This window comes from Squalius cephalus (assembly GCF_949319135.1).
Source record: "Squalius cephalus genome assembly, chromosome: 20".
In the NCBI taxonomy this organism is placed as follows: Eukaryota; Metazoa; Chordata; class Actinopteri; order Cypriniformes; family Leuciscidae; genus Squalius; species Squalius cephalus.
The window spans coordinates 446,046-473,301 of NC_137141.1; the positions used below are offsets into that span (position 1 = coordinate 446,046).

Here is a 27,256-nt window from a genome sequence, read left to right on the forward strand (position 1 = left end):
CAGCAAATTAGAGGAGTGTGTCAGACCCTGGGGAAGGTTTTATGCCTGTGTTTTTTATTTATGGGCCTTAATACAGCAGGAAAAAGTTTATGTTTTATAAAAAAATATATATATTTGGGCAAGCTAAAATGGCAATTTGGTTGTCACGAAAGGAAAATTGAAAGATGGGTTTGCAGTGTTAATAAAATCCCTATCAATACGGAGTTTAGCTGTTATAAGTTGGTTTATGACTATGATGTTTTCAGATGTAAATGGCACATAAACAAATGTATTTGGAATGTTGACCCTGATGGCTGTCTTCAGATTTATGCATGAGTGGAGATTTTATGATTGTAAAGGAAAGGAAAGAAAAACAGGGAAAAAATAAAGCGAAAGCCCCTTGACGGCGTGATGTACAGTGGATGTAGAGCAGCTGAGGGGCGTAGTTAGGCTCGACGCGGAGTAAAACCCCTCAGCTGCTCTACATCCACTGGACATCACGCCATCAAGGGGCTTTCGCTTTTATAAAGCAGTTACTATGTAAAATATTCATTTTAATATTTATTTTATTCATAAAATAAACACCAGCAACAAATAATATGTTATAACACATTTATTCCTCCGCCAAGCAATGTAGTTCCAGAGAGGCTGGCAAGCAACACATGCAGCAACACACCATCACACACGGCAGATGCACAGTAACACTAATCACAGGTGTGTGTGTGTGTGTGGAGTAACACTAGTGTAATGCGCTCACAGGTGTGTGTGTGTGTGTGTGTGTGTGTGTGTGTGTGTGTGTGTGTGTGGAGTAACACTAGTGTAATGCGCTCACAGGTGTGTGTGTGTGTGTGTGTGTGGAGTAACACTAGTGTAATGCGCTCACAGGTGTGTGTGTGTGTGTGTGTGTGTGTGTGTGTGTGTGTGTGTGTGTGTGTGTGTGGAGTAACACTAGTGTAATGCGCTCACAGGTGTGTGTGTGTGTGTGTGGAGTAACACTAGTGTAATGCGCTCACAGGTGTGTGTGTGTGTGTGTGTGTGTGTGTGTGTGTGTGTGTGTGGAGTAACACTAGTGTAATGCACTCACAGGTGTGTGTGTGTGTGTGTGTGTGTGTAGGTGTGTGTGTGTGTGTGTGTGTGTGTGTGGAGTAACACTAGTGTAATGCGCTCACAGGTGTGTGTGTGTGTGTGTGTGTGTGTGTGTGTGTGGAGTAACACTAGTGTAATGCACTCACAGGTGTGTGTGTGTGTGTGTGTGTGTGTGTGTGTGGAGTAACACTAGTGTAATGCACTCACAGGTGTGTGTGTGTGTGTGTGGAGTAACACTAGTGTAATGCACTCACAGGTGTGTGTGTGTGTGTGTGTGTGTGTGTGTGTGTGTGTGTGTGTGTGTGGAGTAACACTAGTGTAATGCGCTCACAGGTGTGTGTGTGTGTGTGTGTGTGTGGAGTAACACTAGTGTAATGCACTCACAGGTGTGTGTGTGTGTGTGTGTGTGTGTGTGTGTGTGGAGTAACACTAGTGTAATGCACTCACAGGTGTGTGTGTGTGTGTGTGTGTGTGTGTGTGGAGTAACACTAATGTAATGCGCTCACAGGTGTGTGTGTGTGTGTCTGTGTGTGTGTGTGGAGTAACACTAGTGTAATGCGCTCACAGGTGTGTGTGTGTGTGTGTGTGTGTGTGTGTGTGTGTGTGTGGAGTAACACTAGTGTAATGCGCTCACAGGTGTGTGTGTGTGTGTGTGTGTGTGTGTGTGGAGTAACACTAGTGTAATGCGCTCACAGGTGTGTGTGTGTGTGTGTGTGTGTGTGTGTGGAGTAACACTAATGTAATGCGCTCACAGGTGTGTGTGTGTGTGTGTGTGTGTGTGTGTGTGTGTGTGGAGTAACACTAGTGTAATGCACTCACAGGTGTGTGTGTGTGTGTGTGTGTGTGTGTGTGTGTGTGTGTGTGTGGAGTAACACTAGTGTAATGCGCTCACAGGTGTGTGTGTGTGTGTGTGTGTGTGTGTGTGTGGAGTAACACTAGTGTAATGCACTCACAGGTGTGTGTGTGTGTGTGTGTGTGTGTGTGTGTGTGGAGTAACACTAGTGTAATGCACTCACAGGTGTGTGTGTGTGTGTGTGTGTGTGTGTGTGTGTGTGTGGAGTAACACTAGTGTAATGCACTCACAGGTGTGTGTGTGTGTGTGTGTGTGGAGTAACACTAGTGTAATGCGCTCACAGGTGTGTGTGTGTGTGTGTGTGTGTGTGTGTGTGTGTGTGTGTGTGTGTGTGTGGAGTAACACTAGTGTAATGCACTCACAGGTGTGTGTGTGTGTGTGTGTGTGTGTGTGGAGTAACACTAGTGTAATGCACTCACAGGTGTGTGTGTGTGTGTGTGTGTGTGTGTGTGTGTGGAGTAACACTAGTGTAATGCGCTCACAGGTGTGTGTGTGTGTGTCTGTGTGTGTGTGTGGAGTAACACTAGTGTAATGCGCTCACAGGTGTGTGTGTGTGTGTGTGTGTGTGGAGTAACACTAATGTAATGCGCTCACAGGTGTGTGTGTGTGTGTGTGTGTGTGTGTGTGTGTGTGTGGAGTAACACTAGTGTAATGCGCTCACAGGTGTGTGTGTGTGTGTGTGTGTGTGTGGAGTAACACTAATGTAATGCGCTCACAGGTGTGTGTGTGTGTGTGTGTGTGTGTGTGTGTGGAGTAACACTAGTGTAATGCGCTCACAGGTGTGTGTGTGTGTGTGTGTGTGTGGAGTAACAACAATGTAATGCGCTCACAGGTGCGGGTGTGTGTGTGTGTGTGTGTGGAGTAACACTAATGTAATGCGCTCACAGGTGTGTGTGTGTGTGTGTGTGTGTGTGTGGAGTAACACTAGTGTAATGCGCTCACAGGTGTGTGTGTGTGTGTGTGTGTGTGGAGTAACACTAATGTAATGCGCTCACAGGTGTGTGTGTGTGGAGTAACACTAGTGTAATGTGCTCACAGGTGTGTGTGTGTGTCTGTGTGTGTGTGTGGAGTAACACTAGTGTAATGCGCTCACAGGTACGGGTGTGTGTATGTGTGTGTGTATGTGTGTGGAGTAACACTAGTGTAATGCGCTCACAGGTGTGTGTGTGTGGAGTAACACTAATGTAATGCGCTCACAGGTGTGTGTGTGTGTATGTGTGTGTGTATGTGTGTGGAGTAACACTAGTGTAATGCGCTCACAGGTGTGTGTTTTTGGAGTAACACTAGTGTAATGCGCTCACAGGTGTGTGTGTGTGTATGTGTGTGTGTATGTGTGTGGAGTAACACTAGTGTAATGCGCTCACAGGTGTGTGTGTGTGGAGTAACACTAATGTAATGCGCTCACAGGTGTGTGTGTGTGTATGTGTGTATGTGTGTGGAGTAACACTAGTGTAATGCGCTCACAGGTGTGTGTGTGTGGAGTAACACTAATGTAATGCGCTCACAGGTGTGTGTGTGTGTATGTGTGTGTGTATGTGTGTGGAGTAACACTAGTGTAATGCGCTCACAGGTGTGTGTTTTTGGAGTAACACTAGTGTAATGCGCTCACAGGTGTGTGTGTGTGTGTGGAGTAACACTAATGTAATGCGCTCACAGGTGTGTGTGTGTGTGTATGTGTGTGTGTATGTGTGTGGAGTAACACTAGTGTAATGCACTCACAGGTGTGTGTTTGTGGAGTAACACTAGTGTAATGCGCTCACAGGTGTGTGTGTGTGTGTGTGTGTGTGTGTGTGGAGTAACACTAGTGTAATGCGCTCACAGGTGTGTGTGTGTGTGTGTGTGTGTGTGGAGTAACACTAGTGTAATGCACTCACAGGTGTGTGTGTGTGTGTGTGTGTGTGTGTGTGTGTGTGTGTGTGTGTGTGTGTGTGTGTGTGTGTGTGGAGTAACACTAGTGTAATGCGCTCACAGGTGTGTGTGTGTGTGTGGAGTAACACTAGTGTAATGCACTCACAGGTGTGTGTTTGTGGAGTAACACTAGTGTAATGCGCTCACAGGTGTGTGTGTGTGTGTGTGTGTGTGTGTGTGGAGTAACACTAGTGTAATGCGCTCACAGGTGGGTGTGTGTGTGTGGAGTAACACAAGTGTAATGCGGTCACAGTGTGTGTGTGTGTGTGTGTGTGTGTGTGGAGTAACACTAGTGTAATGCGCTCACAGGTGTGTGTGTGGAGTAACACAAGTGTAATGCGGTCACAGTGTGTGTGTGTGTGTGTGTGTGTGTGTGTGTGTGTGTGTGTGTGTGTGTGTGTGGAGTAACACTAGTGTAATGCGCTCACAGGTGTGTGTGTGTGTGTGGAGTAACACTAGTGTAACGCGCTCACAGGTGTGTGTGTGTGTGTGTGTGTGTGTGTGTGTGTAGTAACACTAGTGTAATGCGCTCACAGGTGTGTGTGTGTGTGTGTGTGTGTGTGGAGTAACACTAGTGTAATGCGCTCACAGGTGTGTGTGTGTGTGTGTGTGTGTGTGTGGAGTAACACTAGTGTAATGTGCTCACAGGTGTGTGTGTGTGTGTGTGTGTGTGTGTGTGTGTGTGTGTGTGGAGTAACACTAGTGTAATGCGCTCACAGGTGTGTGTGTGTGTGGAGTAACACTAGTGTAATGCGCTCACAGGTGTGTGTGTGGAGTAACACTAGTGTAATGTGCTCACAGGTGTGTGTGTGTGTGTGTGTGTGTGTGTGTGTGTGTGTGTGTGTGGAGTAACACTAGTGTAATGCGCTCACAGGTGTGTGTGTGTGGAGTAACACTAGTGTAATGCACTCACAGGTGTGTGTGTGTGGAGTAACACTAGTGTAATGCGCTCACAGGTGTGTGTGTGTGTGTGTGTGTGTGTGTGTGTGTGTGGAGTAACACTAGTGTAATGCGCTCACAGGTGTGTGTGTGTGTGTGTGTGGAGTAACACTAGTGTAATGTGCTCACAGGTGTGTGTGTGTGTGGAGTAACACTAGTGTAATGCGCTCACAGGTGTGTGTGTGTGTGTGTGTGTGTGTGTGTGTGTGGAGTAACACTAGTGTAATGTGCTCACAGGTGTGTGTGTGTGGAGTAACACTAGTGTAATGCGCTCACAGGTGTGTGTGTGTGTGTGTGTGTGTGTGTGTGTGTGTGGAGTAACACTAGTGTAATGCGCTCACAGGTGGGTGTGTGTGTGTGGAGTAACACTAGTGTAATGTGCTCACAGGTGTGTGTGTGTGTGTGTGTGTGTGTGTGTGTGTGTGTGTGTGTGTGTGTGTGGAGTAACACTAGTGTAATGCGCTCACAGGTGTGTGTGTGTGTGGAGTAACACTAGTGTAATGCACTCACAGGTGTGTGTGTGTGGAGTAACACTAGTGTAATGCGCTCACAGGTGTGTGTGTGTGTGTGTGTGTGTGTGTGTGTGTGTGTGTGGAGTAACACTAGTGTAATGCGCTCACAGGTGTGTGTGTGTGGAGTAACACTAGTGTAATGCGCTCACAGGTGTGTGTGTGTGTGTGTGTGTGTGTGTGTGGAGTAACACTAGTGTAATGCGCTCACAGGTGTGTGTGTGTGTGTGTGTGTGTGTTTGGAGTAACACTAGTGTAATGCACTCACAGGTGTGTGTGTGTGTGTGTGTGTGTGTGTGTGGAGTAACACTAGTGTAATGCGCTCACAGGTGTGTGTGTGTGTGTGTGTGTGTGTGTGTGTGTGTGTGTGTGTGGAGTAACACTAGTGTAATGCGCTCACAGTGTGTGTGTGTGTGTGTGTGTGGAGTAACACTAGTGTAATGCGCTCACAGGTGTGTGTGTGTGTGTGGAGTAACACAAGTGTAATGCGGTCACAGTGTGTGTGTGTGTGTGTGTGTGTGTGTGTGTGTGTGTGTGTGTGTGTGTGTGGAGTAACACTAGTGTAATGCGCTCACAGGTGTGTGTGTGTGTGTGTGTGTGTGGAGTAACACTATGTAACGCGCTCACAGGTGTGTGTGTGTGTGTGTGTGTGTGTGTGTGTGTGTGTGTGTGTGTGTGTGGAGTAATACTAGTGTAATGCGCTCACAGGTGTGTGTGTGTGTGTGTGTGTGTGTGTGTGTGTGTGTGTGTGTGTGTGTGTGTGTGTGTGTGTGTGTGGAGTAACACTAGTGTAATGCGCTCACAGGTGTGTGTGTGTGTGTGGAGTAACACTAGTGTAATGCACTCACAGGTGTGTGTTTGTGGAGTAACACTAGTGTAATGCGCTCACAGGTGTGTGTGTGTGTGTGTGTGTGTGTGTGGAGTAACACTAGTGTAATGCGCTCACAGTGTGTGTGTGTGTGTGTGTGTGTGGAGTAACACTAGTGTAATGCGCTCACAGGTGTGTGTGTGTGGAGTAACACAAGTGTAATGCGGTCACAGTGTGTGTGTGTGTGTGTGTGTGTGTGTGTGTGTGTGTGTGTGTGTGTGGAGTAACACTAGTGTAATGCGCTCACAGGTGTGTGTGTGTGTGTGTGTGTGGAGTAACACTATGTAACGCGCTCACAGGTGTGTGTGTGTGTGTGTGTGTGTGTGTGTGTGTGTGTGTGGAGTAATACTAGTGTAATGCGCTCACAGGTGTGTGTGTGTGTGTGTGTGTGTGTGTGTGTGTGTGTGTGTGTGTGGAGTAACACTAGTGTAATGCGCTCACAGGTGTGTGTGTGTGGAGTAACACTAGTGTAATGCGCTCACAGGTGTGTGTGTGTGTGTGTGTGTGTGTGTGTGTGTGGAGTAACACTAGTGTAATGCACTCACAGGTGTGTGTGTGTGTGTGTGTGTGTGTGTGTGTGTGTGTGTGTGTGTGTGTGTGTGGAGTAACACTAGTGTAATGCGCTCACAGGTGGGTGTGTGTGTGTGGAGTAACACTAGTGTAACGCGCTCACAGGTGTGTGTGTGTGTGTGTGTGTGTGTGTGGAGTCATTTACAACGGCTTCGAACGCGGCTCAACCAATCAGAATCAAGGACCGGAACTATCCGCTTTATAACCTTTATTTATTCATTTTTTAGAAAGGAGTGTTGACGTTTCTAAGATGCTTTTTCACGTCTTGAGACTGAGTTTTTTTTTTTTTTTTTTTTTTTTACTAAAAATTGTATATTTTTAATGTTTTTGTAAATAAAGTGATCTTAAAGTAAAAAAAGTCTCTCTCTCTCTCTCTCTCTCTCTCTCTCCCCCCCCCCCCCGGGATTGTCCCGTCTCGGTTGGCAGGGTGACAGTCCTCGAGTGTGTAAACTCGTGCTATTGTCCCCGGGCCAGAAGCTGCCATGGAGACACACTAATATGACACAGGGAAATGTTTGCTGATGGCCATTCTATGGGCTTTGTCCCACTCTCTCTCTTTCATGACGACTCGATTTAAGTCTCCGAATGTTTGACTACAAACGCGAGAGTGCTCTCCGGCTCCTCCGGCTTTGTCCCGCGGGTTTGAATGAGTAATTCAGCTTTTGTGTGTCTGGATTGAGGGGGCAAACAGAGAGACAAGATTCCTGAGCGCTCGAGCCGCTTCCCATGGTTATGCGGGATCAGACTGGGATCGGGATGGGGAACAGGAGCGTGGCGCTTCACCGGCCCTTTACAAACGCATTGTGCCCGGGGGGAACCGGTGACCGTTTCTACGGAGAAACATCGCGTCTGCGGGCTATTTTCCTGAGGGATTTCCATGACAACTATTTGAGGAGGTAAAGAATCCGACACCGGGCTCTCGAGCTCATTGTGAGGAGAGTGCGGGCTCTGATTGGCTCAGGGAGCAGTGATACACCGAGTCTATAGGCATTGAGCTTCAGTGAGTGTTATAGAGAGCGTCCCTTCACGAGCTTCTGTGCGCTTTACCCGGGAACGGGAGAGCAGATGAGCGGGCCTGAGCGCGGAGGTTTGAACGCTCCGGGTGAACGCGTGCGATGGCCAACGCTGACAGCGAGGTGAAGACGCTCCTGAACTTCGTGAATCTGGCGTCGAGCGACATCAAGGCAGCGCTGGACAGATCCGCACCCTGCAGACGCTCCGTGGACCACCGCAAATACCTGCAGAAACAGCTCAAGCGCTTCACGCACAGGCCCGCAGACCCGCGCGCGCGCGCCCGGCCGAACGCGCCGGACCCGAGCCCGAACCCCGCGGGTCACGTGCCCATGCGCGCGCGCCAGCTCCCGGCGTCCTTCTGGCAGGAACCGCGCACCCCGGGCAGCCGCGCGCGTCTCCAGCACCTCCTGAGGAACAGCGCGAGCGGCCCCGCGAGCGTCAGATCTCACGCAGAGAAAAGGAAGATGATTCGCGATAATAATAATAATCACCCGCACGCGGAGCCGCCGAGGAGGAGCGCGCCGTGCGCGTGCGTGTGCGCGTGCTGCCCCCTTCAGTGTCACGCGCTGCACGCGGACGCGCCTCTCAGGAACAGAACAGCGGAGGCGCGCGGCTTCATCGATGGACTCCACGGTAACGCACATGTGGTGATCAAGCCGATTCCCACGAAGCCCGCGATGTCCTCCTCCATCTTCAGTGTGTTTGGCTTCATCTAGTGCTAGAGGACCACAGGACCACTACAGCACCACTACTGGACCACTACTGGACTACTAACCTTCTTCAGCTCTTCTGTTTTAACCCAGCCCTGACATGTGCTGCACATGCACGAGCAATGTTTATGATCACGCGCCTTTTAGCACTTAAAGTACAGATGTAGCAGGAACAACACACACGTGCGGGGATTATGTTATTGGCTTTTGTAAAGTTGGAATGCGAGGACATCCAGATATGATCACAGCATTGCACTAGTTTACACGCATCATCAGGAGACTTTCTGTAGAATGAGTTTTCATTTAACAATCGTTCTCTGCTCCAGATTCACTTCCCAGAAACTGCATGATTTCACTGTGGTGTAGAGATAGATCAGTATTTATTATGATCTTTTAGTTGAGATGTTGTTGTGTCACACTAATTAAGCCTGGTGGTCATAATCCAGGTCTTGTGCTGAATTAGCTCATTAAAACTGGTAATCGACTGCTTTACCCTGTCTGCTCATTACTGACGCACTCACCACACATGAGAGAAGGAGAGCCTTTATTCTGCCATCGCTAGTGTCATACTCTGTGTTTCTAGAACATCAAAATACATGAAATTGTGTATCAAACACACACAAACTTTTAAAAAATTCAAGAATGTATAAATAAATTAAAATGTATAAATAGCAGCCTGAAGACAAAACACTCAGTTCACAATATAAGCAATCTCACAGCACCTGTGTTTAAATGTCCAGCAGAAAAACATTTTCAGAATAAATGATTTGTTTCTGTGTTGTGTTGGAGCCGGTTCTGGATCTAAGGGTCTGGTTCTGGAGCTCTGAAGCCGGTTCTGGAGCTCAGGTGTTGGAGCCTGGAGCTGGTTCTGGATCTAAGGGTCTGGTTCTGGAGCTCTGGAGCCGGTTCTGGAGCTCAGGGGCCAGTTCTTGAGTTCAGGGGCCGGTTCTGGAGCTCTGGAGCCGGTTCTGGATCTAAGGGTCTGGTTCTGGAGCTCTGGAGCCGGTTCTGGATCTCAGGGGCCGGTTCTGGAGCTCTGGAGCCGGTTCTGGAGCTCAGGTGTTAGAGCCCGGAGCTGGTTCTGGATCTAAGGGTCTGGTTCTGGAGCTCTGGAGCCGGTTCTGGAGCTCAGGGGCCAGTTCTAGAGTTCAGGGGCCAGTTCTGGAGCTCAGGGGCCGGTTCTGGAGCTCTGGAGCCGGTTCTGGAGCTCAGGGGCCAGTTCTAGATCTCAGGGGCCGGTTCTGGATCTCAGGAGCCGGTTCTGGATCTCAGGTGTTGAAGCCCGGAGCCGGTTCTGGAGCTCAGGTGTTGGAGCCGGTTCTGGATCTCAGGAGCCGGTTCTGGAGCTCAGGTACCGCAGCACGGGCCCCGGCAGCGGCAGCGAGTCGATGGACCTCAGTCTCCGGGTCCCCAGCTGCTCTCGGACCCTCAGCCGGCACAGGTGCATCAGGGGCCGAGGAGACGCTGCAAACACACACACACACACACACACACTCATCATCACACGTAACTGACCTGAGTGTTAATGTGTGTATGAAAGTCTCAAAATCAACAAACACAACTGAAAATACTAATTCCTAACTGAAGTTGTCTTCTATGTACGAAACAAAGGAGAGCATGAAAGACAAACAGAACTTATATCATAAAGCCGCTGTGGTTGAACGGTTCCTCCCGATCGGGCTGATAGTGTCAGGGGAAACAGGAGTAAAGCAGCATGTGTGTCCTTCATCTAATTTGACTGGCAAATGTGTTACGGCTCCTAAAGCAGATCGTGAAGACTCACATGTTCTGTTGCGGATGCTGGGCCACTCGGGAGCGTCGCGGAGCAGAGCCGTGGTTCTGGAGCACAGCTGAACGTTCCCCACACACTCCAGCAGCAGATCCAGGACCTCAGCGGCGGACCGGCTCCAGCGGGGCGACGAGATCCAGGAGCAGAACTGCCACACAACACACAACATTTATTAAACAACAAAAACAACATTTAGAAATGTTACTGGTAGTCTCTGTATGAAGAGTTTCTGGGTATAATATGTCACAGTTTACTTTATTCTGCTCTCCTCACTCACAGAAATCAACTATAGTGTCCTGATCACACTAGTAAACAAATAATAAAAGTGATATCTGGTGTCTGAATAATGTTTGGTTTGACTCTCGATTGCCTGGGCTTGATATGTTTTTATGAGGCACGTTTTCCCTACATCCAAAGAACATCGGGATACAGATTTTTACACCCCGTGCAGCTCTTTGTCTTCAGAATGAATCGTTAATCGCAATTATCTGTATGACAGTTAATATTCAACACCAAATTCCTGATCATGGCAGGCCTGAGAATCCCTGCAGTGAAAGCCTCATCCCCCCGGTTCACTGGCGTCACCTGTAGCCCGGGCTCCGAGCGGCTCCGGCCGGCGGGCTCCTCCCGCGGGGGTGTGTGTGTGTGTGGCGTGAAGCAGGGCCGGGCGTCGCAGCCGTGCTCCAGCAGACAGCGCAGGACGCTGAGGGTGTGTGTGTGTGTGAGCAGCGCGGGGAGGGCCTCCACACGGGCCCCGTGCTCCAGCAGCAGCGCTACGCTCTCCACACAGCCCCGCTCCGCCGCTAGCAGCAGCACCGGCTCCGCGTCAGGGTCGGCTCCGGCCCTCAGCAGCTCCGCGGCCGCCTGCGTGTTCCCGGCGGAGACGGCCCCGAGCAGAGCCGAGCCGCAGCCGGAGGAGCGCCGGATGTTGACGTCACAGCCCGAGCGGATCAGCACGCGCAGGGTGTTCAGCTGGTTGTGCTCCGCGGACAGATGGAGCGGAGAGACGCCACTCTCCCGTAACCGCACACGGCTGCTGAGCGGCAGCAACAGGGAAACTATCCTGTGGGAAACAGGAGGAACGCACTTAATACAGCAAACAATCATTCTTTCAGTCAAGACACTATTGAAAATGCTAGTTGATGTTATCAAATTGAACTAAAACTTGTAGATTTTGATCACAACTTCCCAAATTGATCATTTTTTTCCACCTCGTTACACTCGTGTTTGCAGTCAAAAATGACCAGCCTACAAAAAACTGTGTGTAACTGTGTGTTATTGCCACATATTAGATTCAATCTTTTGATCAACTGGTTTTCTTACTCTGAAATGTTAATTGTGAAATTGAGAGATGAAAGCATGCTGATGACCAGAGGTGGACAAAGTACACAACTTCCTTACTTGAGTGAAAGTACAGATACTAATGGTCAAATATTACTCCGTTACAAGTAAAAGTTGTAAAGACCGATTTTTACGTAAGTAAAAGTACAGAAGTACTTGTTTTTAAAAGTACTTAAGTATCAAAAGTAAAAAATAAATGTCAATGCATTGTTTTATTATTGTTGCATTGTTGTGTGTAATACTTAACAGTACCTTATGCCTCTGAATCTATGCCTACCTACCCTCATATATAATATCTAATATCACATATATTTCTAGAACACAGTTCCAGTAGTGGGATTGAATAAGTGCACTCAATAACGTCCGGTTTCAGACACCCAAATGGCTGTTCCCTCAAAGAGTGCCCTATTTAAAGTTTTTTTTGGCTTTTAGTATGAATATGTTAGCCTTACTGTTATCTATAAGCTAGTGTGCTCCAAAACAATGACAAGATTTGAATTTAGAAGATCAAACCCAACGTTGAGAATGAAAATCAGGTTGATGTCAGAATCCAACATCAGATTGACGTTAATCTCCAATGTTGGACAGACGTTCCAACCAAAATCCAACGTCGGATGCTGACGTCAACCCGACTTTCATTTCTAACCAAAATGCAACCCCTGACTAACGTTACTACTTTCTACTCGAGGACCTTGACACAAATGTAGTGGAGTAAAAAGTATGATATTTGTCTTTCAAATGTAGTGAAGTTAAAGTAAAAAGTTTCCAGAGAAAATAATACTCAAGTAAATGTACTTTGTTACTGTCCACCTCTGCTGATGACCCGAGTCTGTGACAGAGTCGTGAGTCTGATGTGAAACTCGAGGTCAGGGACCGGATCTGTTCTGCGGGACTGGAGTCAGTCCTAGAGCCTCCGAATAAATCTTTAGGATGCGTTTGGATCGATTCCTTTCCTAGAGCTGCTCCTGTCTGACTTTAAGGAAACCGCGAGCTGTGAAATATGATACACCGATGTTTTGCCAGATGAGAAGTTTATCTATGTATCATCTTTTTACTCTTAATTCCTTTTATAACTGCTTTTATTTTCCTTGCTTTTATTTTGTGATTATTTTAATTCCTTTCTGTGTAAAGCACTTTGAATTGCCATAATGTATGAAATGTGCTTTGCCTTGCCTTCTGTTCCAGCACAGGTTGTGATTTGTTGGACCTGTTTTTTTATGAGAATAATCTTGAGCTCAGATCTACGGAACATGACATGCAAGAAAAAAAATTAAAATAAATCGTGCGCACGATATAGCCTAATATTCTTTTCCTGAAAGTCATGTGCGGGGCTCCGAGAGGCATATGATCAATCAGCTCCAACAAACAAAACCTGTGCTGAAAGAAAACGCCTCGATTACGACTGAAACCTCGGGTCCCTGACGAGGGAAGAGTCGCTGCGTCGATTGACGCCGAGGGAACACTTCGTGTGATGAACCAGTGTCCTGGTTCGTGACGTCACCCGCCTCTAACGTTCTGCCGCACCATTGGACTGATTTCACATGTGCTTCAAGACGTCATCACGCGAAGCATTGCCTCAGAGTCAATCGAGAACAAGCTGATCAAACGACTGAATCCAATATTTGATGATGATAATATAGCATAACGAGAGATATATAAGCAATCTTTGAGCCGGAAACACCAAATGATGTGAAGGGTTTTGAAAGCAGAGCTGAGTGACAGTGAGCATGTGGTGTTTGTGTCAGCTGTCGAGCCACCGTCACGCGTCACACGCAGCTGCTGATCCCAGGCCTGTTCCCGGAGATCTGCAGAGTTCTGCAGCCGTGATCACACACACCTGGAGCAGCTGATGAAGATCAGGTGTGTGTGTGTGTGTCAGATCTCCAGGAGCAGGTGTGGTGTGTGATCAGACTCAAGATCTCCAGGAGCAGGTGTGGTGTGTGATCAGACTCACTCCTCGTGCCCGTGCTGGCTGGCGATGTGCAGTGGCAGAAGGCCGGCACTGCAGGGTTTGTTGGCGTCGGCGTGATGCTGGAGCAGAAGCTTGACAGTTTCCCCGTGCCCGTGTCTGCAGGCTTCCGTTAAAGCCGTGTTTCCATCACACGTCTGGAGGTTCACACCGGCACCTGGCAGGACAAAACACACAAGCCATCCTTTAACATCGGGAAATAAATGTCCTATGAACACAAACGATGCCCTGTCCTGTTTATATAAAGAGTGTACAAAATACTCAAAAATAGTCTTAAACTTCTTTGCCAAATTAAATATTATATGAGCTGTTTATTTTTATTGGGTTTGTCAGTTTTGGGATACACCAACAAGTATTGTGAATATTTAGCCTATATTAAGCTGTAATTAAGTAAGGGTTAGTTCATTTAAACATCTATGTTATTGATAAATGTACAATTACCTTACATTAAAGAAAAATACGAGTTTGATTTGTCTTATTTCTCTATTTGTCTTAAAATAAGGGGATTGACAAGTGCAATCAAGCTACATATACAGCTAAATATTGTGTTTTTAGTGTTTTTCACAATGAAAATCATTTCAGTAAATTGTCAAGATTAAGATGTATGATTTTAATTGTTAAATGCAGTGGGAAGGTCGAGACCTCTGACAGACTGAAATCACAATTTTATAGATTTAGGGTTTGTTTGTTTAGGGTTTAAAACTAGCTTTGTTTTAAACTTGTTAATTTTATGTTAGAAAAAAGTTTATAATATTTCGAACAGGTCTTGCTACAGAAAACATGGAATTTGTGCTTCTAAAGTTTTTAAGAACAGTCACATGACACCAAAGTCAAGCCTATTGCTTAAACTACTATTCTCATTAACATATGATTTTAAAGTCATTGGATTTTTTGAGAGAGTCCAAAAGCATGAGGTTCAGTACCGTTCCGGATCAGGTACGCAAGCGCTTCTGTCCGTCCGTGTCGTGCAGCTTCGATGGCGGGTGTGACGTCGTCAGCGTTACGGGCGTCTACGGCGGCTCTGGCCTGCAGGAGCATCTGGCAGAGTGCGATGTTGTTCCGTCTCGCGGCTTCATGCAGTGCCATCCAACCTCGCCGACAGCGCTGATTCACTGACGCTCCACACGCTAGCAGCAGCTCCACCATACCGACACACTCCTGCTCGCACGCTGCACATGAGAAACACACACACACACGTTTACTCCATACCGACACACTCCTGCTCGCACGCTGCACATGAGAAACATACACACAAGTTTACTCCATACTGACACACTCCTGCTCGCACGCTGCACATGAGAAACACACACACACACGTTTACTCCATACCGACACACTCCTGCTCGCACGCTGCACATGAGAAACATACACACAAGTTTACTCCATACTGACACACTCCTGCTCGCACGCTGCACATGAGAAACATACACACACGTTTACTCCATACCGACACACTCCAGCTCGCACGCTGCACATGAGGAGAAACACACACACACACACACGTTTACTCCATACTGACACACTCCTGCTCGCACGCTGCACATGAGAAACATACACACACGTTTACTCCATACTGACACACTCCTGCTCACACGCTGCACAAGAGGAGAAACACACACACACGTTTACTCCATACTGACACACTCCAGCTCGCACGCTGCACATGAGAAACACACACACACACGTTTACTCCATACCGACACACTCCTGCTCGCACGCTGCACATGAGAAACATACACACACGTTTACTCCATACCGACACACTCCAGCTCGCACGCTGCACATGAGAAACACACACACACATTTACTCCATACCGACACACTCCTGCTCGCACGCTGCACATGAGGAGAAACACACACACACACGTTTACTCCATACCGACACACTCCTGCTCGCACGCTGCACATGAGGAGAAACACACACACACGTTTACTCCATACTGACACACTCCTGCTCACACGCTGCACATGAGAAACACACACACACACGTTTACTCCATACCGACACACTCCTGCTCGCACGCTGCACATGAGAAACATACACACAAGTTTACTCCATACTGACACACTCCTGCTCGCACGCTGCACATGAGAAACACACACACACACGTTTACTCCATACCGACACACTCCTGCTCGCACGCTGCACATGAGAAACATACACACAAGTTTACTCCATACTGACACACTCCTGCTCGCACGCTGCACATGAGAAACATACACACACGTTTACTCCATACTGACACACTCCTGCTCACACGCTGCACAAGAGGAGAAACACACACACACGTTTACTCCATACTGACACACTCCTGCTCGCACGCTGCACATGAGAAACATACACACACGTTTACTCCATACTGACACACTCCTGCTCACACGCTGCACAAGAGGAGAAACACACACACACGTTTACTCCATACTGACACACTCCAGCTCGCACGCTGCACATGAGAAACACACACACACACGTTTACTCCATACCGACACACTCCTGCTCGCACGCTGCACATGAGAAACATACACACACGTTTACTCCATACCGACACACTCCAGCTCGCACGCTGCACATGAGAAACACACACACACATTTACTCCATACCGACACACTCCTGCTCGCACGCTGCACATGAGGAGAAACACACACACACACACGTTTACTCCATACCGACACACTCCTGCTCGCACGCTGCACATGAGGAGAAACACACACACACACGTTTACTCCATACCGACACACTCCTGCTCGCACGCTGCACATGAGGAGAAACACACACACACGTTTACTCCATACCGACACACTCCTGCTCGCACGCTGCACATGAGAAACATACACACACGTTTACTCCATACCGACACACTCCAGCTCGCACGCTGCACATGAGGAGAAACACACACACACGTTTACTCCATACCGACACACTCCAGCTCGCACGCTGCACATGAGGAGAAACACACACACACGTTTACTCCATACTGACACACTCCTGCTCGCACGCTGCACATGAGAAACACACACACACGTTTACTCCATACCGACACACTCCTGCTCACACGCTGCACATGAGAAACACACACACACGTTTACTCCATACCGACACACTCCTGCTCACACGCTGCACATGAGAAACACACACACACACGTTTACTCCATACCGACACACTCCAGCTCGCACGCTGCACATGAGGAGAAACACACACACACGTTTACTCCATACTGACACACTCCAGCTCGCACGCTGCACATGAGGAGAAACACACACACACGTTTACTCCATACCGACACACTCCTGCTCACACGCTGCACATGAGAAACACACACACACACGTTTACTCCATACCGACACACTCCAGCTCGCACGCTGCACATGAGGAGAAACACACACACACGTTTACTCCATACCGACACACTCCAGCTCGCACGCTGCACATGAGAAACACACACACACGTTTACTCCATACCGACACACTCCAGCTCGCACGCTGCACATGAGAAACACACACACACGTTTACTCCATACTGACACACTCCAGCTCGCACGCTGCACATGAGAAACACACACACACACGTTTACTCCATACCGACACACTCCTGCTCACACGCTGCACAAGAGGAGAAACACACACACACATTTACTCCATACCGACACACTCCTGCTCGCACGCTGCACATGAGAAACACACACACACACGTTTACTCCATACCGACACACTCCTGCTCGCACGCTGCACATGAGGAGAAACACACACACACGTTTACTCCATACTGACACACTCCAGCTCGCACGCTGCACATGAGAAACACACACACACGTTTACTCCATACTGACACACTCCAGCTCGCACGCTGCACATGAGAAACACACACACACACGTTTACTCCATACCGACACACTCCAGCTCGCACGCTGCACATGAGGAGAAACACACACACATGTTTACTCCATACCGACACACTCCAGCTCGCACGCTGCACATGAGGAGAAACACACACACACGTTTACTCCATACCGACACACTCCAGCTCGCACGCTGCACATGAGGAGAAACACACACACATGTTTACTCCATACCGACACACTCCTGCTCGCACGCTGCACATGAGGAGAAACACACACACATGTTTACTCCATACCGACACACTCCTGCTCACACGCTGCACATGAGGAGAAACACACACACACACGTTTACTCCATACCGACACACTCCTGCTCGCACGCTGCACATGAGAAACATACACACACGTTTACTCCATACCGACACACTCCTGCTCACACGCTGCACATGAGGAGAAACACACACACACGTTTACTCCATACCGACACACTCCAGCTCGCACGCTGCACATGAGAAACACACACACATTTACTCCATACCGACACACTCCAGCTCGCACGCTGCACATGAGGAGAAACACACACACACGTTTACTCCATACTGACACACTCCAGCTCGCACGCTGCACATGAGAAACACACACACACACGTTTACTCCATACCGACACACTCCTGCTCGCACGCTGCACATGAGGAGAAACACACACACACGTTTACTCCATACCGACACACTCCTGCTCGCACGCTGCACATGAGGAGAAACACACACACACGTTTACTCCATACTGACACACTCCAGCTCGCACGCTGCACATGAGAAACACACACACACGTTTACTCCATACTGACACACTCCAGCTCGCACGCTGCACATGAGAAACACACACACACACGTTTACTCCATACCGACACACTCCTGCTCGCACGCTGCACATGAGGAGAAACACACACACACGTTTACTCCATACCGACACACTCCTGCTCGCACGCTGCACATGAGAAACACACACACACGTTTACTCCATACCGACACACTCCTGCTCGCACGCTGCACATGAGAAACACACACACACGTTTACTCCATACCGACACACTCCTGCTCGCACGCTGCACATGAGAAACACACACACACACGTTTACTCCATACCCACACACTCCTGCTCGCACGCTGCACATGAGGAGAAACACACACACACGTTTACTCCATACCGACACACTCCTGCTCGCACGCTGCACATGAGGAGAAACACACACACACGTTTACTCCATACCGACACACTCCTGCTCGCACGCTGCACATGAGGAGAAACACACACACACGTTTACTCCATACCGACACACTCCAGCTCGCACGCTGCACATGAGGAGAAACACACACACACGTTTACTCCATACCGACACACTCCTGCTCGCACGCTGCACATGAGGAGAAACACACACACGCGTTTACTCCATACCGACACACTCCTGCTCGCACGCTGCACATGAGGAGAAACACACACACATATTTACTCCATACCGACACACTCCAGCTCGCACGCTGCACATGAGGAGAAACACACACACACGTTTACTCCATACCGACACACTCCTGCTCGCACGCTGCACATGAGGAGAAACACACACACACGTTTACTCCATACCGACACACTCCTGCTCGCACGCTGCACATGAGAAACACACACACACGTTTACTCCATACCGACACACTCCTGCTCACACGCTGCACATGAGGAGAAACACACACACATGTTTACTCCATACCGACACACTCCTGCTCGCACGCTGCACATGAGGAGAAACACACACACACGTTTACTCCATACCGACACACTCCAGCTCGCACGCTGCACATGAGGAGAAACACACACACACGTTTACTCCATACCGACACACTCCTGCTCGCACGCTGCACATGAGAAACACACACACACACGTTTACTCCATACCAACACACTCCTGCTCACACGCTGCACAAGAGGAGAAACACACACACACGTTTACTCCATACCGACACACTCCAGCTCGCACGCTGCACATGAGGAGAAACACACACACACGTTTACTCCATACCGACACACTCCTGCTCGCACGCTGCACATGAGAAACACACACACACACGTTTACTCCATACCAACACACTCCTGCTCACACGCTGCACATGAGGAGAAACACACACACACGTTTACTCCATACCGACACACTCCTGCTCGCACGCTGCACATGAGGAGAAACACACACACATGTTTACTCCATACCGACACACTCCTGCTCGCACGCTGCACATGAGGAGAAACACACACACACGTTTACTCCATACCGACACACTCCAGCTCGCACGCTGCACATGAGGAGAAACACACACACACGTTTACTCCATACCGACACACTCCTGCTCGCACGCTGCACATGAGAAACACACACACACACGTTTACTCCATACCAACACACTCCTGCTCACACGCTGCACAAGAGGAGAAACACACACACATGTTTGCTCCATACCGACACACTCCAGCTCGCACGCTGCACATGAGGAGAAACACACACACACGTTTACTCCATACCGACACACTCCTGCTCGCACGCTGCACATGAGAAACACACACACACGTTTACTCCATACCGACACACTCCTGCTCGCACGCTGCACATGAGAAACACACACACACGTTTACTCCATACCGACACACTCCTGCTCGCACGCTGCACATGAGAAACACACACACACACGTTTACTCCATACCCACACACTCCTGCTCGCACGCTGCACATGAGGAGAAACACACACACACGTTTACTCCATACCGACACACTCCTGCTCGCACGCTGCACATGAGGAGAAACACACACACACGTTTACTCCATACCGACACACTCCTGCTCGCACGCTGCACATGAGGAGAAACACACACACACGTTTACTCCATACCGACACACTCCTGCTCGCACGCTGCACATGAGAAACACACACACGTTTACTCCATACCGACACACTCCTGCTCGCACGCTGCACATGAGGAGAAACACACACACACGTTTACTCCATACCGACACACTCCTGCTCGCACGCTGCACATGAGGAGAAACACACACACACGTTTACTCCATACCGACACACTCCTGCTCGCACGCTGCACATGAGGAGAAACACACACACGCGTTTACTCCATACCGACACACTCCTGCTCGCACGCTGCACATGAGGAGAAACACACACACATGTTTACTCCATACCGACACACTCCAGCTCGCACGCTGCACATGAGGAGAAACACACACACACGTTTACTCCATACCGACACACTCCTGCTCGCACGCTGCACATGAGGAGAAACACACACACACGTTTACTCCATACCGACACACTCCTGCTCGCACGCTGCACATGAGAAACACACACACACACGTTTACTCCATACCAACACACTCCTGCTCACACGCTGCACAAGAGGAGAAACACACACACATGTTTGCTCCATACCGACACACTCCAGCTCGCACGCTGCACATGAGGAGAAACACACACACACGTTTACTCCATACTGACACACTCCAGCTCGCACGCTGCACATGAGGAGAAACACACACACACGTTTACTCCATACCGACACACTCCTGCTCGCACGCTGCACATGAGAAACACACACACACACGTTTACTCCATACCAACACACTCCTGCTCACACGCTGCACATGAGAAACATACACACACGTTTACTCCATACCGACACACTCCTGCTCGCACGCTGCACATGAGGAGAAACACACACACACGTTTACTCCATACCTACACACTCCTGCTCACACGCTGCACATGAGAAACACACACACACACGTTTACTCCATACCAACACACTCCTGCTCACACGATGCACATGAGAAACATACACACACGTTTACTCCATACCGACACACTCCTGCTCACACGCTGCACATGAGGAGAAACACACACACATGTTTACTCCATACCGACACACTCCAGCTCGCACGCTGCACATGAGGAGAAACACACACACACGTTTACTCCATACCGACACACTCCTGCTCGCACGCTGCACATGAGGAGAAACACACACACACGTTTACTCCATACCGACACACTCCTGCTCGCACGCTGCACATGAGAAACACACACACACACGTTTACTCCATACCAACACACTCCTGCTCACACGCTGCACATGAGAAACATACACACACGTTTACTCCATACCGACACACTCCTGCTCGCACGCTGCACATGAGGAGAAACACACACACACGTTTACTCCATACCTACACACTCCTGCTCGCACGCTGCACATGAGGAGAAACACACACACATGTTTACTCCATACCGACACACTCCAGCTCGCACGCTGCACATGAGGAGAAACACACACACACGTTTACTCCATACTGACACACTCCAGCTCGCACGCTGCACATGAGGAGAAACACACACACACGTTTACTCCATACCGACACACTCCTGCTCGCACGCTGCACATGAGAAACACACACACACACGTTTACTCCATACCAACACACTCCTGCTCACACGCTGCACATGAGAAACATACACACACGTTTACTCCATACCGACACACTCCTGCTCGCACGCTGCACATGAGGAGAAACACACACACACGTTTACTCCATACCTACACACTCCTGCTCACACGCTGCACATGAGAAACACACACACACACGTTTACTCCATACCAACACACTCCTGCTCACACGATGCACATGAGAAACATACACACACGTTTACTCCATACCGACACACTCCTGCTCACACGCTGCACATGAGGAGAAACACACACACACACACGTTTACTCCATAGCAACACACTCCTGCTCGCATGCTGCACATGAGGAGAGAGGAAAGGAAGCGATTTCCTGTGGGAAATGAATCCCACAGGAACGCAGACATACTGATAAAATGACCTGAATGAAGCGAATAACCTGAATGACCCGAAAGACCTGTATGAGCTGAATGACCCCTGAACAACCTGTATGACCTGACTGACCCGAATGATCCAAATGAACGCACCTTTATAAAGCGGCGTCTCTTTGTTCTTGTTGCTGATATCAGGGTCGGCTCCTGCTTCCAGAAGAATCCTCACACAGTCCAGGTGTCGTCCGTGAACCGCGATCATCAGAGCCGTCTGTTCCTGAAGCGTGCGCTTGTCCACACACACGCCTCGAGCTGCACACACACACATCATTAATCAGCACACGCATCAGGTCTGCTGTAGATGACCAATGACTAGCACAGTAAAACACAACACTAGAGCGGCTCAACCTGTTCAACAAGTGCATGGGTTTGCTTTCTGGAAATTCCTCAGAAAGGTTAGAGAGAAACAGCCTGTGGCACTTCAAGTGTGTGTGAGACAGTGATTTAGAACTCAAGTGTGTGTGAGACAGTGATTTAGAACTCGTGTGTGTGTGAGACAGTGAGTTATTTAGAACTCGTGTGTGTGTGAGACAGTGATTTACCTTTCAGCAGCGCTTGAACACAGAGTGTCTGCCCGCAGTGAGCGGCTTCATGCAGTGCCGTCCAGTCGTCAGCGTCACACACCGATGCTAGTGCCCTCACTTGCTGCACATCTCCTCTCCTCACCGCACAGATCAGCCTGAGAGAGAACAGATCATCACTGACCGGGGCTAGTCGTCACAGGGGCTCACAGACGGGGCTAGTCGTCACAGGGGCTCACAGACGGGGCTAGTCGTCACAGGGGCTCACAGACGGGGCTAGTCGTCACAGGGGCTCACAGACGGGGCTAGTCGTCACAGGGGCTCACAGACGGGGCTAGTCGTCACAGGGGCTCAGAGACGGGGCTAGTCGTCACAGGGGCTCACAGACGGGGCTAGTCGTCACAGGGGCTCAGAGACGGGGCTAGTCGTCACAGGGACTCACAGACGGGGCTATTCGTCACAGGGGCTCACAGACGGGGCTAGTCGTCACAGGGGCTCAGAGCCGGGGCTAGTCGTCACAGGGGCTCAGAGACGGGGCTAGTCGTCACAGGGGCTCACAGACGGGGCTAGTCGTCACAGGGGCTCAGAGCCGGGGCTAGTCATCACAGGGGCTCACAGACGGGGCTAGTCGTCACAGGGGCTCACAGACAGGGCTATTCGTCACAGGGGCTCAGAGCTGGGGCTAGTCGTCACAGGGGCTCACAGACGGGGCTAGTCGTCACAGGGGCTCAGAGACAGGGCTAGTCGTCACAGGGGCTCTGAGAGACGGGGCTAGTCGTCACAGGGGGTCACAGACGGGGCTAGTCGTCACAGGGGCTCACAGACGGGGCTAGTCGTCACAGGGGCTCACAGACGGGGCTAGTCGTCACAGGGGCTCAGAGACGGGGCTAGTCGTCACAGGGGCTCACAGACAGGGCTATTCGTCACAGGGGCTCAGAGCTGGGGCTAGTCGTCACAGGGGCTCACAGACGGGGCTAGTCGTCACAGGGGCTCAGAGACAGGGCTAGTCGTCACAGGGGCTCTGAGAGACGGGGCTAGTCGTCACAGGGGGTCACAGACGGGGCTAGTCGTCACAGGGGCTCACAGACGGGGCTAGTCGTCACAGGGGCTCACAGACGGGGCTAGTCGTCACAGGGGCTCAGAGACGGGGCTAGTCGTCACAGGGGCTCACAGACGGGGCTAGTCGTCACAGGGGCTCAGAGACAGGCTAGTCGTCACAGGGGCTCACAGACGGGGCTAGTCGTCACAGGGGCTCTGAGAGACGGGGCTAGTCGTCACAGGGGCTCACAGACGGGGCTAGTCGTCACAGGGGCTCAGAGACGGGGCTAGTCGTCACAGAGGCTCAGAGACAGGCTAGTCGTCACAGGGGCTCACAGACGGGGCTAGTCGTCACAGGGGCTCTGAGAGCCGGGGCTAGTCGTCACAGGGGCTCAGAGACGGGGCTAGTCGTCACAGGGGCTCAGAGACGGGGCTAGCCGTCACAGGGGCTCAGAGACGGGGCTAGTCGTCACAGGGGCTCACAGATGGGGCTAGCCGTCACAGGGGCTCAGAGACGGGGCTAGTCGTCACAGGGGTTCACAGACGGGGCTAGTCGTCACAGGGGCTCACAGACGGGGCTAGTCGTCACAGGGGCTCACAGACGGGGCTAGTCGTCACAGGGGCTCAGAGACGGGGCTAGTCGTCACAGGGGCTCACAGACGGGGCTAGTCGTCACAGGGGCTCAGAGACGGGGCTAGTCGTCACAGGGGCTCAGAGACGGGGCTAGTCGTCACAGGGGCTCACAGACGGGGCTAGTCGTCACAGGGGCTCAGAGACGGGGCTAGTCGTCACAGGGGCTCACTGACCGGGGCTAGTCGTCACAGGGGCTCACAGACGGGGCTAGTCGTCACAGGGGCTCAGAGACGGGGCTAGTCATCACAGGGGCTCACAGACGGGGCTAGTCGTCACAGGGGCTCAGAGACGGGGCTAGTCGTCACAGGGGCTCACAGACGGGGCTAGTCGTCACAGGGGCTCACAGACGGGGCTAGTCGTCACAGGGGCTCACAGACGGGGCTAGTCGTCACAGGGGCTCACAGACGGGGCTAGTCGTCACAGGGGCTCAGAGACGGGGCTAGTCGTCACAGGGGCTCACAGACGGGGCTAGTCGTCACAGGGGCTCAGAGACGGGGCTAGTCGTCACAGGGGCTCACAGACGGGGCTAGTCGTCACAGGGGCTCAGAGGCCGGGGCTAGTCGTCACAGGGGCTCACAGACGGGGCTAGTCGTCACAGGGGCTCACAGACGGGGCTAGTCGTCACAGGGGCTCAGAGGCCGGGGCTAGTCGTCACAGGGGCTCACAGACGGGGCTAGTCGTCACAGGGGCTCACAGACGGGGCTAGTCGTCACAGGGGCTCAGAGCTGGGGCTAGTTGTCACAGGGGCTCACAGACGGGGCTAGTCGTCACAGGGGCTCAGAGCTGGGGGTATTGGCCACAGGGGCTCAGTCTCATAAATGCTTGTTTTCTCCAGCAGTGCTTTTTTAGAAATCTCTTAAACTGAAATATTTTATTGAGTTCTGTCCTCCAGGCTAGATTTACAGTGTAATCCTATTTTTGTAATATCTACGAAATAAAATAAACACACACAGACATCGATTAAGACAATTAAGGCATCTTTTCTCTTAGCATGTTTCATTTGTATTTCCTAGTGGTTTAACTGTTCACATGTGGCCATAAAACCCGTAATATGGATTTGAATAGCAGGTGTCACAGCTTACCCCATGCTCAGATCACTCGCTATAGCGGTCTCGATGCGAATGTGTCTAAAGAGACATTTAAAACTCAACACATACTGAGAAACAGTGTGACAACTAGCCCCGTCTCCAGAAGATCAACACAGAACACGGAGAGCTTTGAGCTGTCACAAAACACCCGATTTAAAGTGACAGCTGAAGGTCATGCAGGAACTAACCTGTCACACACCACCTGTCATATTCTGATAAACTGTATAAACTGAACCATTATTTGAGCTTGTTCTGTTGATGAATAAACTGCCACAGTAACACACACACACACACACACACACACTGAAGGACTCACTCTGTCGGCTCGATGTCTCTCTCAGATGATGAGGTTTTCTGCGGCGATGAATTTCGTTTTGTGTCATTTGTTCGAAATAAGGAGATATATTCGGCATAAGTGAATCGTGTCATCGTGTCGTGTTATTGTCACACAGCGCGCGTGGACAGACAAAGGCGCGCGCGCGCGTGTGAGTGTGTGTGTGTGTGTGTGTGTGTGTGTGTGTGTGTTCAGCGCTCAGCTGTTCGTTCACTGGGTTAATTTTAGTTCGTCTTGACACGTGAGGACTGGAGTTTACCTTATTTGTCTGTCCACTCCACCAGCTCAGATAATGAGATAATAGCAGCGCTTACAGTGGGTTACTGAGAAACGAGGAAAACGTGTTTATTCATGTTCAGATCATCTTTTGTTTAGATTCCTCGGAAAGAGAAAGAGAAAGAGGAAGAGAAGAAAATACTACATAAGAACTGATCTTCCAGTTCAGATTCTGGATCTGTCATCATTCCAGTGTGTGTGTGATGTCTCGTCACGCGTGTCAGATGATGACGAGTAGTGTTACTGCACATGTCAGCCTTTTTGTTTGTTACATGTTTAGGCAAACCGGTTTTCTGCTTATATGCAAATGTGTTAGTGAGGAAATGGTAAAGAAACGATGGACTGTGTGTTTAAAATCATGCAGTGTGTTCACATGTGTGACTCCTTATCATGTGTGATGTTCAGATCTGCTCTGATGCCTTTTATGGACACGATCCTCAGTTCAGCTTCACTTCCACACACACACACACACACACACACACACACACACAATCCTCAGTTCAGCTTCACTTCCACACACACACACACACACACACACACACACACACACACACGATCCTCAGTTCAGCTTCACTTCCACACACACACACACACACACACACACACACACGAGACATTTATCATCACTGTCACTGATCACATTCACACTACACACTCACTCGCGCACACACTGAAAACGACACAGCTCAGACCAGTTTCTCACACACACTCTCAGTTCACACATCATCACACTGTATGATGAATATTAAAGGCCCCAAATGTAACAAAAACATTATCTTTTTGGACTTGCCGTATTTATTATTTGATTATTTTTTATTGAGAAATATACATATTTTGTTAAGAATATAAATAGCACTAATCTTACAGGTCGCCTGAAAAAAAGAAAGACTATTTTTGAAATGTAAATTTGCCTAAATGTACAGTATTCAGCAGAAGAGTTCTGTCTCACACACACTCTCACACACACTGCAGTGTTTACGTCGAGCATTTTTAACCATCAAAAACAAATACGTCAGAAAGTCTAATAAAACACTGTAAGACAGAAATA

At 49.8% G+C, this 27,256-nt stretch overlaps 3 protein-coding genes across 3 annotated transcripts; 2 read left to right on the forward strand and 1 right to left on the reverse strand.

The window, feature by feature from the left end:
- Positions 1-7,827: 7,827 nt before the first annotated feature.
- LOC307148222 (protein FAM181A-like) lies at positions 7,828-8,442 on the forward strand (the record flags this gene model as incomplete). Its single annotated transcript, XM_079853578.1, has 1 exon — positions 7,828-8,442. The coding sequence occupies one exon, from the start codon at positions 7,828-7,830 to the stop codon at positions 8,440-8,442; it is 615 nt and encodes a 204-aa protein (XP_079709704.1).
- A 396-nt stretch (positions 8,443-8,838) lies between these two features.
- LOC307148196 (uncharacterized protein) lies at positions 8,839-9,661 on the forward strand (the record flags this gene model as incomplete). Its single annotated transcript, XM_079853551.1, has 3 exons — positions 8,839-8,848; positions 9,243-9,495; positions 9,529-9,661. The coding sequence occupies 3 exons, from the start codon at positions 8,839-8,841 to the stop codon at positions 9,659-9,661; spliced, it is 396 nt and encodes a 131-aa protein (XP_079709677.1).
- Positions 9,662-9,763: 102 nt separating this feature from the next.
- asb2b (ankyrin repeat and SOCS box containing 2b) lies at positions 9,764-26,119 on the reverse strand (the record flags this gene model as incomplete). Its single annotated transcript, XM_079853575.1, has 8 exons — positions 25,915-26,119; positions 22,861-22,997; positions 22,415-22,570; positions 14,459-14,704; positions 13,521-13,692; positions 10,811-11,288; positions 10,220-10,373; positions 9,764-9,900 (listed from the first exon to the last, which is right to left on the reverse strand). Exons 1-8 carry the CDS (start codon positions 26,025-26,027, stop codon positions 9,764-9,766), a joined length of 1,593 nt encoding a protein of 530 aa, XP_079709701.1. The 5' UTR covers positions 26,028-26,119.
- Positions 26,120-27,256: the final 1,137 nt, after the last annotated feature.